Below are 20,429 nucleotides of genomic sequence, written 5' to 3'. Positions count from 1 at the left end.
CGGAGCCCTGAACCTCCACCCCAAATACTCTTCAATATATTCCTTTATTGCCATGTAAAAGCATTAGTGTGGTCAAATCCCATGGTTTTTGATGATATACTATCGTTTATCTCTAATATTGCATCCTTTTTGTAGAACGTCCCTTTTTTCTGTCTTAAATTACTTAAAATCATGATACACTTCCAAATAGGTATGTGCACGAGCAGCTACCCTCAGAGAGATGAGCATAAAACTGTTTGTGGTCACCAACAGGTTCTATTTGACAGTCTTTAAAATCTGTTTTTTCCTTTGTGACCAGACTGTGGAGATACCTTTCACAGGAATATGTGTCTCCATTTTTCTGTGCAGGGTTTTATCTGTTTGCTTTTACCTATATATCTGTACAGCTATCATTTGTTAGCTCAAGCTTGTTCATTTTGTTGCTGTAGGAGTAGCCTGGTTCTGGCCCCTTCCCATTGATTTTGGACCTCTTGATGCAGTCAGAGCTGATGACTCACCCAGTCACCTACCTTCCACCCTCACCAACACAGCCACACCTGAACACACACTGCCCAACCATCTGTCCATGCACCTAGCCACAGAGCCATGAACCACTGGCCACTGGACGGGGAGAGGGAGCAGGGGCTGCCAGGGGCTTAGTTATGGCTGGTTTACCTGTATGTTGACACTGGGCAACAGCTGCTTTGGCAAAGTCCTTGATTTTCTTGTACTTCTGCAAAAAACTCTCCAAAAAGCAGGTGGCTTCCTGAACAGTAACTCCAAGGCAAGCTGCAAGTCGCTCCTTCCCTGTGAATCAGAAAGATGCATAGTCAGACTCCAGGCCTAACCTACACCAGGTGAGGTAGGGCTACCAAAAAGCATGTGCCCAGGGGATGACCAGTTATACAGAAATGAGTAACCCCAGGCCTCAGGGACACGTGGCACCCCGAGTCTTTTCTGGTTGGTGAGGACATATTGAGTTCAGACTTCACACACTGGGTGCTGGGTGCCATTGATATGGACTGGGCCAGTAAACACTTATTTTCTCAACAATGTTGACTTTCTGCCAGGTGCTGCAGGTAAACTGTGAATGAAGTAGATACAATGCTGTTCTGATCTTGGCTAGCAGGAAATCTGACTACAGAAATGGGGGAGGCTGGAGGGGTCCCAAAGGAGAAGAGGAAGGCAAAATTCCCTGCCAAATAGTCCCTGGACTTAGAATGTTTATTCTATTGTGGAGCACCTGCTTGGGGTTTAGACTGGTACTTTACTCTTGGGAGAGGCAGGGCTCTTGTGAAGGAGCCTGTGGGAAGACTGAGGTGAGCACAGTGTCTGAGCCTTCTGCTTGCTGGGTGCAGGTGCTGGAAGTACACAGGCCTGGGTCTGAGTCCAGCTCCACCATCCATGGAAGGTTCTGAGCAGTCTTGGGGAAGTCATCTAGGAACAATAGTCCTGACCCCCAGAGTTGTTAAGGGAGCCTTGGAGGGAATCCAGAGATGCATTCCTGGAAGATCATTGCTAGGGCTTGCTGTCCTCTGCCTGGGGCCAACTCTGCACCATACTTGAGGGTACCCAAGGGGCCTTCAGACAGAATGGGCCAGAAATCATGGCTCAGGGATAGAGACACAGGTCTAAGAAGTCAAGGAAGGGACCTCCAAGGAGTGAGACTGACTGCCCTTGCAGATCTGGTCCTCTCTTCAGCCAGGCCATACCTGGCCTTGGATAGCTGAAGCCTTCAGCAGTCCTGAGCAGCAATAATGTTGGAGTCCTTGGTCAGCGAAGAGGTATTTTCTTCTGTTACTCTGCCAGGAAGAGTTCTCCCTAGAGTTTATCCCAGAAGAAAGAGATTAAGCTATTTGAGCCTCTGTTGCTTTCTGTATGCCCAGGCCTGCCTGAATATTCAGTCATTTGGCCAGAAAGGAAAAACTCTAAAAAAAAGATAGTATGATATCTTCACAAATACATATATCATGTGTTTTGCTATGTTTTACTGAAATAATCCATCTATAAAGCTTTTTTCTCTCAGATTCCAATCACTACCCCTCAGCTCTGGCATGGCTACTGTCTTTCAGAAAGGAGTCAGGTGGTAGCTAGGCCCCTCAAACAGGTCAGCCAGATGGGACTTGGGTCCTCTCCTTAGCCAAGTCTTTTCCTCATCTGTAATCTGATGTTTGGCCCATTGGGGTAAGTTTTATTTCAGATATTGTAGTTTCCGGTTTTAGACTTTTCATTTGGTTCTTTTTATTACATTTGACTTCTTTTTTCTCATTTATTGTGAGTACATTTTCCTTTATGTCTTTGAGCTTAGTTACAATAGCAGCTTCGAAAGCCTTGTCTGCTAATTCTGATGTCTGGATCATCTCAGGATCTGCTGCCACAAATACCATTTCTCTTAAGTATGGTCAAGCTGTCCTGTTTCTTCATGAGCTTAGGAGTGTTGGATTGCATACCAGATATTGCAAATATTTTGTAGAGACTTTGGATTCTATTATGTTCTTCACAAGAGTACTATTTTTTTTTAAAGAAGACAATTTGGCTAAAATTAAACTTCAAACTGTATCTCCTCACAGTAGATAAGAGCTGAAATCCGAGGTCAGCCCTTGTAGCTTTAGCAGGGCTATCTGAAGTCTGCAGAGTTAGAGTCAGCCAGCAATCTGGGCAGAGTTCATAAGCAGAATTTGGGCTTCTCTCTTGGCTCTCTTTCTGGAATTTCTCCTTTCACTTTTCAGATTCTCTGGCTGCCCAAAACTCTGTCCTCTGGTTCTTTAAGCTAGTGAGTATCTACAGTTTTCACCACCCACAGCACTGACTGAGGCTTGCCTTCAGGTGTTAAGCTGTAAGATGGGAAACACACCCTGTACCATCCCAAGTGTCACCAACTTCCAGTTTCTGTTTTCCTTTCCAGAGCTTTCAAGTAATTTTTAAAATACTTTTGGTCATAATGGATAGTTTATGTTTGTGGGAAAGTTGGTCTGACAGAAGCTACCTGTCCATGACCAGAAGTCACAAATCTCCAAAATACTTTTGGCCAAGCTCTTCTTTGGTAAAGCTGTCAGCCTAACTGAAGTGCAGAGGGTGGTCGAGGCACCTGCCTGTGTAGAAAGCCTGCCCAAGAGAGCAGCAGATGACGTTGCAAAACCAAAAGAAGCAGAGATGAGAGACTGAGGGTCCAGTGAGCTCTCCAGGCCCTGCGGTTTTTCTTCTCACTTGTTGGCAATGGGGCTGTGACACTGAAAGGCCACTGTCTCTTCCCCCAAGCAGGATAACCCTTGACTCTGGGGGCTCCTCTCTGCTATGCTTCATGTGCACTGGCTCCATTTTCCCCATGCTTTCATTCAATTGATCAGGTTTCTGCTTCTTGGTTGTAATTACATGCAGGCCTGTCTCCAGAGCACCCAGCATTGCTTAGTAGGTACACTAAGCATTTTCCAGCCCTAAAACACATGAATACAGTTTGACTTTTCCCAGATGGCTAATTATATCCTGTGTGTGTATGTTCACATACATACATACAGGCTCACGCATTGCCACAGATTTAACTTCAGTAAGACCTCTTCACTCCTTCTCCTCTAAGTGCTGCCCCTCACATATTGCTCACAGTCTCTCATTCTCATTTCTGTCTTTAGTGCTGAAAAAGTTCCTAGCCCACAGGAGGCCCCAGGAACACTGGCTGTTCTACCTGCACAGACCTCCCCATACAGTCCAGCTGTTGCTGCTCAGGCAGCTGCCCAGGCTCTAGGGTTCCATCCACAGAATCAATCCTCCAGGTTTCCTGGGCACCAGACTCAGCCCTGCTTGTTTGTCTCTTCTGGTGGAGACAGTCCCTTTGGGAGCAGGTCCTGGGGCCTCAAGTACTGTATTGCTGGAGCAAGGCAGGCCTAGCATACCACACACACTCGGTAAGTGCCTGCTGATTGCGCTATGACTAGATGTGGCGCACGGCACGCTGAGGAATCATTGAGAGGGCTCAGTGTTAGGCCAACTCTCAGAAAGTAGGAATTCAGCAAGCCTTGGAAGTTGCTTCCTGCAGAGTCCAGGTTCCTGCTGTGCTCAGAGGTGGCTGTAAACATGCCCAGCTATCTGGTACCTAGTAAGTTGGCAGATATTGAATGTGGCTGACTGAAGGAGGGGCAGTGAGCCAGTCCTGGGTCAAGTCTCCAGATAACCCAAGAAGTGCATAAGTCTGAGGTGGTATGGGGCCAGGCCTGCCTCAAGGGCTGCAGGGTGCTCAGCATATGCACCAGCATTCCTCTTGAGCATCCTCTCTGCTTGTTTCACAGCCCTGCAGCTTCCTCCTCTATTTTCATCACCATCCTCTCATTTTCTCAGGAATGCGCTAGAATTATGCTTCTGCTGTGGCAAAACTTTCCTATCAGCAGCTTCCAGGCTGCTCAGAGGTGGCTTCTGCAAACATCACTGCACTCCATGGAGAGCTGCCTGGGCCAAAGCCCCTCCACTGGCTTTCCTAAGGCCTCAACATCCAGGGACCTGGTGGTTCACTTGGGTCCTTGGTCTACTTATCAGCAAGGTTTTATTTCAAGCAAGGGAGAACAGGGACACAGCCTGAGTAAGCCAAGCAGCAGATACATGGTAATTACGGCTGTCAGGTGGAGTGGGGACAACAGAGGCAGTGGAGAAGGAGGCTTAGGGTGGGAGCCCCTGTCACCATCAGGGCTAAAAGCAGCCAAATTACTCCCTTTGCCACCATTGCAGTCAATGACTCATTGCTTATTTACACAGTACACTTCTTTTCCTCTTCAGAAAAAATAAAGTGAAAGCTCCAGAAGGAGCACAGGCAGCATGAAGCTACCTTTCTCTGGTGTGCTGCCCATGGTGGGAGGGACAACCCTCCTATCCTCCTGGAGCACAGCCTGCCACTGGAGGGAACAAGTCAGGCAAATCTAAGGAGTTGCACATGCATCCCACATCCTCCTGACTGAGTTTTGGCACCAGCCCCAAGTTGGAGGTAATCAGGAGTTCTCTGGAAGCTGCTTGGTTTCTTGGACTGTTTATCAACATAGCACAGCAATGAAGCAGGACCTAGACAGGTGGTAGATGGCACAGATGCAAGTGAACTCTGCCAGGTGCATCCCACCCCAGTAACTCTATAAGGACATTTGCTGAGGAGGTGGAGGGCCTCACATAAGGCCACCCGGTTAGGAGCTGATAGTCCAGATTCAGCCTAGGCAGATGGAGGAGTCAGCATTGGGCCTGCAGAGCTGGAGCTCCTGGCATGTCTGGAATAAGGATGCAAGGCATCAAGAGCTCATCTACTTGGTAGAATGTTGTCTTCCCCAGGATAGAGACCCCAGAAAGGTTCAGGGCTCAGTGGGGAGAAGGTTGAGGAGGAAACGGGCCAGCACGTCTGAGGAGATCTGCTAGTGTCACTCCTACCCCCCATGCTCAGTTCTGGTCTCCCAGCCTGCTTTCCAGACACTGTACACAGTTGGAATGTCTTCAAAGGCTCATTAAGTATTGTGTGGTTCTCTGTGCCACACAAGCAGAACTGATGGGGGCTCCTGCCTTCCTGGGCTCACATTCAGGTTGGGTGTGAGACCCTGAGAAGATGAGCATGTGCAGAGATGGCTGCCAGTTGTCTTTCAAGACTGAAGTGGCCACAGTGCAGGCCACAACAGGAAACAAAGCAGAGGAAAGTGGAGCCTTTCCCAGTCAAACCTCAGATAAGACCACAACCCCAGCCAGCACTCTGAATGCAGCCTGAAGCGGACACACAGCAACTGTGAGGTAACAAACAGGTGTTGTTTTAAGGTGCTGTTTGTGGCAATGTTACCCAGAGATGGGTAACTGATAGGGCAGTGGAGGACATCTGAACAATGGAGAGGTGAGTGAAGATCTGACATGAGGGGTGAGCTCTGTGCTTGCAGGAAACCTTCCCACAGAGGGAAGGACAAGTGTAAAGCTTGCGATCTGGGAGGGACACTCTGGATGCACCTCCAGGACACCATGGTCATGGAGACTGTGAGGCGTCTCAGGGGACAGCTACTGCTGTCTTCAAGTTTGCACTGGGGCTTGGGCAGTATTGCTGCCTTTCCTTGAAGGAGCAGAAGGCTTGTGTAGCCAGGAGGTGAAGCCTCTTCTCAGGGTCTTTGCATAAGTCCCTCAGCTCAAAGTGCCAATCAAGGAAAGGAGGTCCACAGCAGATGGACTCACTCAAGAAGGCGCCAGTATAGCCTTTCCTGAGGGAAAATCAAGCTCCACTTTAGCATGACCCAAAGGGAGACAGAACCAAAACGTTCTAGAGAATTCAGTCAGGGAGAGGAAGGGAGAGAATGGGAGATAAAGAAGGTGGAAGGGTTGTTTTACCTGGGTCCTGGGAAGGGAGAGGAGGAAGAAGGGAAAGGAGGGAAGGCAGAGGAGGGTGCAGGGCAGTTTGTTCTTGAGCATGTGCTGAGTAGAACTGAGACAAATCAGAGCCCATGTTGAGGTGGTTTAACTCTGTAAGACCTTGGTGTGTAGATGGATGAAGTCTCCAAGCACAGAATGATACCCGGCACACACAATGATGTATGTTTGAGCCTGATCACATCCTCCATACCTCCTCTGTTCCCCCTTCCCCCAAAAGGCTCGGTTGTGATGCTGTGAGTTGGCAGGTTACACAAATGTCAGCATAATGTTTGTGTAAAACACACACAGGGACTCACAGAGTGATTCACCTGAAGCACTGTCACACTTAAAACACAGGTGCACAGCCTTTAGCTGATAGGTGACCCCAAGCTCTCAGCCCACCTGCTCCATAGACAATCGAGTACACCACCTTCTTGGTCTGCTCTCTGTCCACGTGTGTCACGTGCTCCATGGGGATGTCCTTCCTGAGTGGAAAGATGGCATGCCATCAGGTACAGTTGGCACAGAGAAGCATTAAATACAAACCATGCAACTCTTCCCCTCCCTGGAGGTTCCTCACCATTTTCAGCTAGGCCTATCCCATGGACAGTGGAGATGTGTGATACATGCAGCATCCAGCTTGCTCAAGGCTCCCAAACAGACACTAATGGCAAGGCTGCAGCAGCCAGAAGCAAGCCAAATGTCAGCACCTAAATTCTGAGTGCCGTTTTCACCAAAGGATTCCCACCCAGCTCCAGATGAAGCTGCTCCTGTGCTGGGGCCTGGGCCTGAGCCACAACTGTAACTGCTATGGAGGTGAGATGGTTTCTAGTCCTTTCCAGTTCCCATGAGCAGCCTCTTCCTTGGCCTCCCACAGACAGCAGGGTGAGCTTTGACCCATGGTTGTAGTGTTCAGACAGAATAAGAATAAACTCTACATCTGACTGCATCCAAATCAAACCAGTCTCCAACGATTAAAGCTAGCACAACTGAGGGCAGCTGGTGGAGTAGCTCAAGCGGTAGAGTGCCTGCCTAGCAAGCGTGAGGCCCTGAGTTCAAACCCCAGTGCCACCAAAACAAAAACAAACAAAAAGCTAGCACAACTGAGAACACAGGGCCTCACAGACGCCACCAAGAGTTGTTCTTCCCTGCCTGGGCATCCCCCAGGCCATGCCAGATGCCTCCCTCTGCCTGATGCTCTTGCAAAGATCTCTAATATCTCCAGGAGGCGTCCGTGATGGACTGAGCACACAGATGTGGAGCCAAAAGACACAGAACGAGACCAGTCTTCGTGGTTAGCTCTGTGCTGGGCTCTCTTCATTGCTTAACTAGGCTGCTCCCAACTCTACCTTATCCTTCACTTCCAGCTTGCATGGAGCCTTGAGACCAGCCCAGGAGAAAGCTAAATTTCCTTTAGTCTTTTCTGAGCATGAGAGCTGCCCTGGGCACACACAGTGATTTCCAGATTTCCCAGTGTACATGGTTGCTTTTGAATGGCCTAATTTCCCAAGAATCTCTCTCCCCAGCTTTTCTTCTAAAGTTTTCCAAGGCTCTCTGTTTGTATCACCTATAATTTTTTGCCTCACACAACTGCAGGTTTTTTGCCTTATAACAAATCACCACTTTTCTGCAAGTGGATTCCAAGCCAGGTGAAGCACTGCAAGCAGCTGTGTCAGTCCTTCAGGCAGCCCCTGACAAGTGAGAGTGGGCACATGCTTCTTTGCAAATGGGGCTCTGCTCCTTCTAGAACAAGAGACGAGGTCCCAGGCAGGAGCTAGCAGCACGGCTGCCATGGAGAACCAGCTGGGGGCAGAAGGGCAAGAGAAATTCTCCTACCACTCTCAAATTGCTGTTTTCCTGACAGCATTTGCCTGCCTGGAGCAAACCTTTTCTTGTCTTCCAGGGCTCTGATGAAGTCATTTCTGGAAGCTTCTGCCTTGGTTTCAGTGTTTCTGGGGGGATGGGCCCACAGAGCTGCCTTCTCCACCATTTTCACTGATACCCTGGACATCATTCATTTTGACCATCTGACTTCCAAGTACTGATGCATTTCTATTCCCCCGCCCCCTTTCCTGCTGTGATAAGCTATTTTGACCATGTGTTTATCTCTCCTTTAAACTCTATATTGTTAAGAGCTGTACTTAGGTAGGAAGCCAAAGCTAAAATGTACCCCTGCTCAGAACAAACAGGTGTCAGCTACTGTGTTACACTCCAACTATTAAAGTTAGCACTTTATTTATTTTTCTTTAAATCTGCTCCCAGGAAAGACACTACTGATAAATGTATTGAGAACCCCAGCACCAACCAACCAGCCAACAAATCAACCAGCCAGCCAGCCAGCCAACCAACCAACCAGACAACAACCAGCTAGCCAACCAGCCAGCCAGCCAGCCAGCCAGCCAATCAGCCAGTCAGCCAATTAGTCAACCAGCCAATTAGCCAGTCAACCAACCAGCAAATCAACCAACTACCCAACTAGCCAGTTTACCAGCCAGTTTACCAGCTAGCCAAACAGCCAACCATCCATCCAACCATCCATCCATCCATCCATCCATCCATCCATCCATCCATCCATCCACCCACCCATCCATCCATCCATCCATCCATCCATCCAACTAGCCAACCAGCCAACCAATCAGCCAGCTAACCAGCCATCCAGCCAATCAGACAGACAGACAGACAGCCAATCAAACAATCAGTCAGCCAATCAACCAGTCAACCACTCAGCCAAACATCTAGCCAGCCAACCAGCCAGCCAACCAGCCAACCAACCATCTATCCATCCATAGCTAACCAGCTAGCCAATCTGTCAACCAACTAACCACCCAGACAACCATCCATCCACTCATTCAACCAATCAACCAACCAACCAACAAAAGGTCAAACATAGCTTCCACTGTGACTCTCCAGGTTCATGGGTAATGAAACCAGATGATACCTCAGCTCAAATTACAGATCTGATGACACCAAAGGGCTGGAGGAAGGCATGTGGAGCAAGGAGTCCCCTCCACACCATGGAGGTGACCACACTGGAGTGACATATGGGGCTGGACATCTGTGAAGATCCCCTGCCTCACAGAACCAGGCTGTGACAGATGCAGACATATCACAGCTCTGTCTGACAGCAGAGCCTGAGCCTCTTTCTCAGGTGTAGATGGGATCAGTCATACAACTGATAACTTGGTGAGATACACAGAAAACATTAAAATTTTGCTAAAGTCTAACAGGAAAATAACTGATCACAGTGCAATGAATCTAGAAATTAAAAACAAAAAGAGCCCTTCCATCTAGAAGTAAACCAAAAAACAAAACCCAAATTCTTCTATCAGCCATCTTTTGTGTGAAAGAGAAGTACAAGCACAAATTGCATAGTTTTTGATGAAAACACTTTGGTTATTTATTTTTATTTTTTGGCAGTACTGGAGTTTGAACATGGGGCCTTGTGATGTCAGGCAGGGGCTCTGCTGCTTGACTGATGCCCCAACCCTTTTTGCTGTAGTTATTTCTCAGATAAGATCTCACTTTTTGCCTGTAGTCAACCTTAGTCCATAGTCCTCTTATCTTTGCCTCCTGTGTAGCTGGGATTATAGGCATGAATCACCACATCCAACTTGTTTATTTTGAGTTTGAGGGACCGTGCTATAGTTTTGCCTTGGCTGGTCTCAAACTGCAATCCTCCCAATCTCTGCCTCCCAAGTAGCTGGGATTATAGAAATGAACCACCATGCCCATCCCTGAAAACACTTTATATCAGAACGAACAGATTACTTAAATTTAAGTAAGTGAGGAAATTTCACAGTCCCAAATTCCTATATTAATAAGAATGAAAGAATAAAAGTAAATTAAGTTTTCAACTCAAAAAGCAAAAGAAAAGAACAAGAAAGCAAATCAACAGTGTAAAAGGAAGAAAACAGTAAAGAGAATAAAATAGGAATATAAATTAATAGGTAGAAAGCAGAGAAACAGTAGATCAAATTAGTAATTAAAATCTCAGTTCTTATAAAAAAGAAAGTAGACAAACCATCAGCTAATTTCATCAAAAAGAAATATACAAATATATACAAATAAGAAACATACAATATACAAATTAAGAAACAACAAAGTAAAGGAGTAAGTTAAAAAAAAGCCTTATGAATTATTTTGCACAACTCCATGTAAGTAAATTCAAAAATCTAGATTAGATGAACAATATTTTAATAAAATATAGTTATAGGGCCAAGTGCAGTGGCTCATGTCTATAATCCCAGCTACAGAGGAGGTGAAGATTGGGAGAATCATGGTTTGAGGCCAGCTTGGGCAACTGCATAGAAAGAGCTAGTGTCATAAAGACAGCAGTCCTGTCATCAGGACAAAATGATTCTGATAAATGGTGCTGAAACAACTGAATAGCTGTATGGAAAAGACAAAAGATGGGGAGACTCCTCTAAAACCTAGGTGTACAGAATGCTTCCAAACTATGACTCAAGATTCTGGTGCAATAAAAGCAAAGAATGACCAATTTGATCACCCTCTTCCCCCAACAAAACACCAAATCTTTGCATGGTATAGATACCATAGGTAAAGTCAAAAGACAACCACAAACCAGGAAAAAATCATTATCACATATCAGAGGAAGGGCTAATAGTCCCAACACAGAAAGAACTTAAAAAAAATCCTATGGAAAAATGGGCCAAATACATAAACAGGCACAATAGTACAGAGGGGATTTTCCATATATATAGTCAAATATATATGTTTATATATGTATGTGTGTGTGTTACTAGAGATTGAATTCAGGTCCTCATGAATGCTAGGCAAACACTACCACTGAACCCCACTCTCAGCCCTATGAGTTTCATTGTACATTTTCACACATGAATACGATGTACTTTGACCATATTCACCCCTCCCAGTACCCTTTCTTACTTCCCTTCCTTTTCCCCCCACACCCTCCTCTTCCCTAATAGTCTCCTTTTTACTTTCCTATCTTTTTTCTAGATTCCATATATGAATAAGAAGACTACTAACAATGGTCTCTTTCAGGCCAATCCAAATTGTGACACATTATACAAAGTAACTGGTGTGTACTCTTCAGAAATGTCAACGTTCTGAGAGACAAAGAAAGGCTGAGGGGTTGTTCTAGATCAAAGGAGAAGAGACAATGAATTTCAGTGCACAATCCTAGGCTGGAAAGAGTGTGCTGTGAAGGATGTAACTGGGGCTACAGCCATAGCACCCTGAATGTGCCCCGTCCCATCTCATCTCAGAAGCTAAGCAGGAACAGGCCTGGCTAGTACTTGGATGGGAGGATATACCTGGACGACTGGTAAAGTGCTAATTGGCCTGTATTTTAGACATTAGTACTGTACCAGGGTTAGCATTCCTGGATGGAGCAATTTTATTGTGTTATAGGAGATAATGCCATTGCTCTGAGGAAATAACATGTCAAATATGTACAGGTGAAGAGTTATGATGTCTGTGACCAATCTCAAACGGCATAACAAAATAATATTAAATATGTGCTCCTATATAGTTTAAATGTTCACATAAAATAACCTTGAATATATGTATATAATACACAAATACCCAAACTAATACCTTTACTAGTAGATTACTACTGGAGAGAGAAAGCAAACATGAAAAAATATTCACGTTGAATGAATCTATGTGAGAAGTCATCATACCACTGTTTCAACTTTTCTAAAAGTTTGACTTTGTTTTTAGATAGAAAAGCTAAAACAAATTTGACAAAGGCAATCTTCTTCACACCTTGTGGAAAGGAGCAATTGCTTGAACAAGTCCTTGAAAGTACGAACCCTACAAATTCAACAAACTACATTTGAGTTGAGAGTTCAGTCCTTTAAAACACAAAGAAAGAGAAAGACATGGGGATGGTGGCTAACAGCCAGATTTCGAAGGACTGAAAAGTCAGTCCTTACTGACTTCTGCACGTCACTAACCGATAGACATGCTAGTAGAAAAATGAACAAAACATGAGATTATATTTTCATATATTTTTAAGAGAAAATACTACCATTAGCTACCCACCAGATGGGCAAATATAAAAAGCAGTCTAACAAGTTCAGTGTTGGAGAGCACGTGGAGAAATGGCAGCTGCTGTGAGAGCAACTGTGCGAAAGCATATACAGCTTCCCTGTACATGGCAGCTTCCCTATGGATCTGCAATTTGTGGTCAGACAACTTAGAGACACTTGTGCACACGTGCCTGAGGACAGCCCCAAGTGGAAACAAACCCAAATCCATTAGCAACACAGCAAATGAAAGAATGATAGAACCAAGATGAACAAACAACAAAGCACGACTACATGGACAAATCTTACAAACAAAATGTTCAGCAAAAGAAGCAAAGCAATCTGGGGGCTGGTGGCTCACGCCTGTGATCCTTGCTATGTGGGAGGTGGAGATCAGGAAGACCAAGTTTGAGGCTAGCCCAGGCAAAAAGTTCACCAGGCCCTATCTCAACCAATGGCTAGGGGTGGTGGTGAGCACCTGTCATCCTATTTATACCGGAAAGCACAAAGAGGCCAGCCTGGACATAAAGTGAGACCCTATCACAAAGAGGGATGGCAGAGCGGCCAGTGGTAGAGCCCCTGCTTAGCAAGTGCAAGGCCCTGAGTTCAAACCCAGTACTGCCAAAAGCAAAAACAAAAAAAGACAAAACACAAAAAAATACATTCATAAAATTGAAAAGTTGGCAAAAACCATACTGCTATATAAATGCACGGATATGGATTAGAGAGAAATTTCAGCATGCTGGCCACCTTGAGAGGAACAGGATGGACACACAGGGTTTCCCAGGTAACAGCATGTTCCGTGTTCTGTCTTGTCCTTGGGAGTTGTTATAAAGCCATTTGTTTTATAATTACTCACTAAGCTGGAGGTTTGTTTTGTATGGTTTTCTGCATGAATTTCACATCACAAGAAGATGCTTAAAGTAAAAGAATGCTTGATATCAGCCTTCTCCCTCATTGCTCTTTTCTTTTGTGTTTAAAGACATCTCTCCATTGTCTTTGAGTTGCACCTTTCTCATGGGAAGTCTGCTGCCGTTCTTAACGACTTAATGTGGTTATTTTTCCTCTGGAGGCTTGTAGCCTTTTCCTCTATCACTGGCTTTCAGAATCATGCTTTGGTATTCCTTTCTCTATGCTTCTTCTGGCTGGAGTCCATCAAACTTCTTGGATCAGTGGGTTTATAATTTTCACAAAACTTGGTATCTTTTCAGCTGCTATTTTTCTCATCCCTTCTCTTTTAGGACTCCAATTTCCATGACTGCTAGTAGTCCACTTGACATTTTCCTACTGGCTACAGTCCTTTTTTCCCCTCTATGCTATGCTTGACTGGTTAGTTTCTACAGCCAGGCCTTCAAGTTCAATGATCTCTCTTTCCACAGCATCTCAAACCGTTGTTATTTCCATCTTATGTATGTTTAATGTCACATATTGCCTCTTTATCTCTAGAAGTTCTGTTTGCATCTTTAAAAAAGCCTTCCATTTTTCTCCTTACTATGATTGCCTTTTCTCTACTTAAAAAAATAAACGGAGCACATTGTAATAGCTAGCTAGTGTCCTTACCTGCTAATTCCATCATTTTTGTGATATCTACATCTATTTTCATTATTTTTCTCCTGGTTACAGATCATACCTTTTCCTATTTCTTTAGATTCTTGACACTGTTTTTTATTAATGCCAGATATTGTGACTTTTATATTGCTGGATGCTAGATTTTGCTCTACTCCTTAAACTGTTTTGGAAAAATTACTTGGGAACAGTTTAATCTTTTCAAGTCTTGTTTCTAAGTATTGCTGGGTGGGTTCAGAGCAGTCTTCAGTCCAGTATTAATTTTGGCCCCCTACTACTGAAGACTGTCCAATTGCTGTTATGAGGTCTTTCTGTATGGCTAATGGGAGCTGCTCCTAGCTCTGTGTGAACGTGGAAGTTATTTGGCTCACTGCTTACCCATGATTCTTTCCCTGGCCTAGGATAGTCTCCTGTCACATATCTGAAGATCAAGATTCAGCCAAAGGCTTGAAAGGACCTGTCTTCAGAACCCTCTCAGCACATTCCTTTTGTCTGGACAGAGAAAATGCATCCTGCAAATTCTGGCTGTCCATTCTCCCTGGACTCTGATTTGTATCTGCAGTTAGAGAGATCGATAGGCTGCTTGAATTTCCCTTTTCTGTGCTTTGAGAGGCCTGGAAACTTCTGCAAGGTAGGAAGCCTGGGATCAACTGGTTTCCCTTCTCTCAGGAACCACAGTCCTGAGCTGCCGCCTTTGTAACATTTGAAAACCATTTTTTCATAGGCTTCTGGCTGTGAAAGGTGAGCAGGGGAGCTGGAACTTCTTATTCTATTGTGGCCAAAGTGGGAATCCTTGTCTGTCTTTGAGAATGAGGTGGGAATGTGCCCCACAGGAAGGAGTAGGAAAAACTGCTGTGGTGCCTGGGGGGTCCCTTCAGGTGGTCACAGGGGCCTACACCATAGGTGCTCTAAGTCTTCTTCACCTGCTCTCCCTTCTGCCCCCGCTGTCCTTGCTGCCCTGGGGAGGGATGTGAGCATCACTGTTCTGCTCCCAGGCCTGGCAGATGGCCCAGCCTGTGAGAAGGGAAGTGTCTAGAGACCCCTGTCTTCCCCAAGAGGGGAAGAAGGTGGAGTCCTCCTGAAGCTGAGTTTACTACTCCATCCAGATCCAGGTCTGTCAGCTGCTCTCTTGTATGAGCCACTTAGGCAAAACTACACCTGGGTTTGTAGCCTCTTGAACCCTTATGTTGACCATCTCCTTAAACTGCCTGTGTGTAGATGTCCTCTGACACCTTGAAAGGAAGAATGGTGGAGTTGAGCAATGCCAGAAATGGGAGCATGTGCAGGAGACCTTCTGCACTGCCCGGGAGGTGCTGGCCAGAGACTGTGCTTGGGTACGCACACACCAGCAACGCTCACCGACAAGGCCGTCAGTGGTCGAGTGTGAGGATATCCACTGTGGTGTTTTGGTGTCAGAAGCAACTGGGCGACCCTCACAGAACAGGTAAAAGGGAGTGGATAATGGCAGAGTATGCAGCAGGCAAAAATGTGGACAGTCCTCAAAAACAGTATCAGGTGAAAAATGAATGAGGAGAAGTGAGAGGCATAGACAATAACACCAGTTAAAAGTCACATGCACACAAAACAACAATGTAAGTCACAAGCACAAAGTCACAAGCACGCACAGAAAAGGAAATGATTGGAGCCAAGTCATGGAGACAGCCAAGATGCCCCAGCACTGACGAATGGATCAAGAAAATGTGGTATCTCTACACAATGGAATTTTATGCAGCCATGAAGAAGAACGAAATGTTATCATTCGCTGGTAAATGGGTGGAATTGGAGAACATCATTCTGAGTGAGCTTAGCCTGGCCCAAAAGACCAAAAATCATATGTTTTCCCTCATATGTGGACATTAGATCAAGGGCAAACACAACAAGGGGATTGGATTTGAGCACATGATAAAAGCGAGAGCACACAAGGGAGGGGTGAGGATAGGTAAGACACCTAAAAAATTAGCTAGCATTTGTTGCCCTCAACGCAGAGAAACTAAAGCAGATACCTTAAAGCAACTGAGGCCAATAGGAAAAGGGGACCAGGAAGTAGAGAAAAGGTTAGATCAAAAAGAATTAACCTAGAAGGTAACACCCACGCACAGGAAATCAATGTGAGTCAATGCCCTGTATAGCTATCCTTATCTCAACCAGCAGAAACCCTTGTTCCTTCCTATTATTGCTTATACTCTCTCTTCAACAAAATTAAAGATGAGGGCAAAATAGTTTCTGCCGGGTATTGAGGGGGTGGGGGGGAGAGGGAGGGGGCAGAGCGGGTGGTAAGGGAGGGGGTGGGGGCAGGGGGGAGAAATGACCCAAGCCTTGTATGCACATATGAATAATAAAACAATAAAAAAATTTTATAGGAAAAAAAGAAAAGAAAAGGAAATGATTGGTCACAGGTTTGGGTGGAGCTGCATATGCAAGTAAGAAGGAGCGAATAAATAAGCAGGGAGGGGCTCAGGTCTGACTAATCATAATAATTTCACTAATTCAACCTCTGCATCAAAACAATATCAGTAAAACTCCATTAAGAATACAGTGGTTCACTCATCCCAGTAGCTCCTCTTAAATTAAGCAGGGCCCTCTGACTGGTTGTCACCAAGAATGATTCTGGTTTGGAATCTGTCAAGTGACCCAATATCAATAAGAGTTTCACTGGTCTGTGCCTAGAGAGCCCAGGTTGCTGACCTGTAGGACAGCATCTACCTGGACAGGCTTTCCAGCAAGCGTGACTACTGCTCTGGGATGTCCAGCTCAAGTTCAGGCCAGTGTGGCTGGAGAAGATGCTAGATCCCTTGATGCTTTTTATTTTTTTCATTGATTTTCAAGAATTACTTTTATTGAGATATCAACATGATACATGTACTTATTGTACAATGAATTTTCAAAAATGTATACACCTGTCTAATCACCAGTAAGATCATTTCGTTTGTTTTCTTCTTTGAGACAAGGTCTCCTATATGTATGTCCAGGCTGGCCTCAAACTCAAGCTCCTTCTGCCTCAGCCTCCTGAGTGCTGGGATAACAGGCGTGAAGCTTTTAAAAATTATTTCCTATTTTGTGATGCTGGGGATTGAACACAGAGCCTCAACCAGAACTAGGGCAAGCACTTGACCACTGAGCCACATTCCCAGAAGATTGTTATGGTTCCAAAATGTTCCCTAATGCCCCGTGTCATCAAACCACCCCACTCCACAGCCCACTGGAACCTAAGAGCCTCCCGACACTAGAGTTGCTATGCAATCTCATACAGACGAGCACATGCACATACTCTCAAGTGACCAAAAGTATAGCCAATAAGTGAGGAGTTACCCTCCTACCCTAGTGACTGGAACACAGTAGGGATCACTCACAGTAGTGAGTGAATGAGTGAAGAAATAAATTGGGTATGAGTCATAAAGAAAAAAAAGCATAAGAACAAGTTTTAAATATATAGCTTTTTTTTTTTGGTGGTCTGGGGTTTGAGCTGAGGGCTTTATGCTTGCTAGGCAGGCTCTCTACCACTTTGAGCCTTTTATTATTATTATTTTGGAGATAAGATCTTACTTTTTGCCCAGGCCAGCCTGGACCACAATCCTCTTACTTTATGCTTTCTTCCATAGGTGAGATCACAGGTGCATTCCAACACAACCAGCTTTTTTCCTTTGAGATGGGGGTCTTGCAAACTTTTTTGTCTAGGCTGGTCTGGATCCTTCCTACCTCAGCTTCCTGCATGCCTAGAGATGACAGGCACATACCACTATACTCAGCTACTGGTTGAGATGGGATCTCATGAACTCCTTCCCCAGGCTGGCCTCAAACTATGACCCACCAGATCGCAGCCTCCCAAATAGCTAGAATTACACGATTCAGCTACCAGCACCTGACTTCACGATATAACTTTTAAGCAACTTAAAGAATTTCTAACTTTTGTTAGTAACAGAATACCATATTGTAGGTCAACTTTCTCATGTAGAATGACTATAATGCTGGGAAAAACATTTAAAAAAATCTATGTGAGGGCATGAGAGAGCAAGTAAGGCTGTGAGGACTTGATTGCAGAGAGGAAGCAAGTGCAGAAATGGAGTGACGTTTAGTGCCACAGTCTCCTTGAGGGCTTTGCTAACTTTCAAGTGATAGCTTCCAGAAGATTTATTTGTTGGAGAGAGTTGTAGTTCAGGGTGTATCAATAAAAAGGAACCTTGGCATTCCAGAAGATGAGATGATCTGGCAGTTGACCGGCTTTCACAAAGACTAAATCTCATTGTCCCAAAGGACAGATTCCTGACCCAACTACGGTAACCTGCCCCCATGCTAATTATCCACAGAAGCAAGAGTTAATCATCTTTGGAGGAAGATGACACTACTCACAACTATAAGGAACATCTTCAATTTTCATTCACATTATTCAATTTAAAACTGATCTGTCATTCCAGGAAACAAGATCAAAAGACTGAAAGTCGATAGAGGAACAGATCTACAGGAGACACAGATATTGTGGTTGTCAGTAATAGACTTTAGCATAATTGTGATCAGTATGTTTATGACATTAGATTACAAATTGGGTGGAGAACATCATTCTGAGTGAGTTTAGCCTGGCCCAAAAGACCAAAAATTATATGTTCTCCCTCATATGTGGACATTAGATCAAGGGCAAACACAACAATGGGATTGGACTTTGAGCACATGATAAAAGCGAGAGCACACAAGGTAGGGGTGAGGATAGATAAGACATCTAAAAAATAAGCTAGCATTTGTTGCCCTTAACGCAGAGAAACTAAAGCAGATACCTTAAAAGCAACTGAGGCCAATAGGAAAAGGGGACCAGGAACTAGAGAAAAGGTTAGATCAAGAAGAATTAACCTAGAAGGTAACACCCACGCACAGGAAATCAATGTGAGTCAGCTCCCTGTACAGCTATCCTTATCTCAACCAGCAAAAACCCTTGTTCCTTCCTATTATTGCTTATACTCTCTCTTCAACAAAATTAGAGATAAGGGCAAAATAGTTTCTGCAGGGTATTGAGGGGGTGGGGGGGAGAGGGAGGGGGCGGAGTGGGTGGTAAGGGAGGGGGTGGGGGCAGGGGGGAGAAATGACCCAAGCCTTGTATGCACATATGAACAATAAAACAATTAAAAAAATAAGAAAAAAAAAAGATTACAAATTGGGAATTTGAGTAAAACAACTGAAAACTATAAAAAACCAAATGGAAGGCTGCAGAACTGAAATACATATATATTTCAGCAGCACTGGCATTTGAACTCAGGGCAGGTACTCTACTGCTTGAGCCACACCTCCACACTACATTATTCATATGATGAATAAAATTAAAAACTCAAAAATTTATTTAAATAGGATTTAACTTTAATGGTTTTAGCCATACCTGCAGAAAAGATTAGTAAATGGAAGAAATGCAAAAGAACTGGAGATTAGACAAAATATCCAGACTGAAACATGTAGAGAAAATAGATGGAAAATCCAGCAAAGTATGTGAGTGACACATGGAATACAGTGAAAAGTCTAACATAGGTGGAGCCATGTTAGAAGGAGAGGGGAGAGAAGGGAGTAGAAATGGGTCTTAAAAGGTAATAACTGAGAAGCTTTTAAAGCTGACAAAAGACATCAAACCACCTAACAAGGAACACCACAAACCACAAGCAAGAGATACTGAGAACACAAATATGTGCATTAGTAAGAGATTATCATGTTTATCAAGTTGGCGAATATAGAACAAACTTGAAATGTGTGCTGACAGCAGTGAGGGCCTGATTCAGGTTCTGGCATACATTTTGATATACTTCTGATACAAAACCAAGTTATTATAATCTTTCTGGAAGGCTTAGGAGTATGCATCAAATTCTTACAATTTCAGAGACTCAAAAACTTAAGAGCTCAAAAATTTCTCTTCTATGAATTTTAGATTCTAGACATAGACTCACAAAGATGTGGTCTATTGATTTTTTGTTTGTTTTTGAGACAGGGTCTTGCTATGCTGCCCCAGCTGGCCTTGAACTCATGATCCTCCTGTCTCAGTCCTCTCTCCCCACTCTCACTCAGTAGCTGGGATTCAGGAGCAAGTCATCATGCCTGGCTCTCTTCTATGGATTTATCCTAAGGGAATAATCTGATTTGAATTATTCAATAAGGGAGCATTGAGAAACTGTTTAAAGTAGTATATAGTCATTCAGAGGAATCCTAATACTTTAAATATTTTTGTAATTATTTTTGTCTAATATTTTTATATATATAATGAAATGAAAAACGTACTGTACAGAGGTCTTAAAAAGCTTGGATGGATGTCATGTAGACAAGTAAGGGAAAGGCTAACCAGTGGCAATGGATCAGAACCGGAGATCCCAGTAGAAACCTGCTATCAAAGGAATACTAAATAGATCCTCTACCTTCACTTGCCCTGCAGATGTCTGATGAGTGTGTCTTCCTTTTTGGGTCAAGTCCTCCTCAGCCCTCAGGCAGATGTGCTGATTGCCACTTAAGCTGGTTTTCCTTGTGCTGTTTCAGCAGTGGCAGCAACGGAAGCACCTGAACTCCTTC

General features: G+C 44.5%; 1 protein-coding gene across 1 annotated transcript in view; it reads right to left on the bottom strand.

Moving 5' to 3' along the window:
- Poln (DNA polymerase nu) overlaps positions 1 to 20,429 on the bottom strand; it is a 137,932-nt gene that overhangs the window by 12,564 nt on the left and 104,939 nt on the right. The window contains exons 19-20 of the mRNA XM_020177295.2: positions 6,727 to 6,809; positions 655 to 786 (exon numbers count right to left, since the gene is read on the bottom strand). Of these exons, the coding sequence (XP_020032884.2) occupies positions 655 to 786; positions 6,727 to 6,809 (215 nt within the window). The remainder of the gene's footprint in view (positions 1 to 654; positions 787 to 6,726; positions 6,810 to 20,429) is intronic.

This window comes from Castor canadensis, chromosome 9 (genome assembly GCF_047511655.1).
Source record: "Castor canadensis chromosome 9, mCasCan1.hap1v2, whole genome shotgun sequence".
Classification (NCBI taxonomy): Eukaryota; Metazoa; Chordata; class Mammalia; order Rodentia; family Castoridae; genus Castor; species Castor canadensis.
The sequence above is the reverse complement of the archived record's forward strand: the minus strand, read 5'-3'. Positions and strand labels throughout refer to the sequence as shown.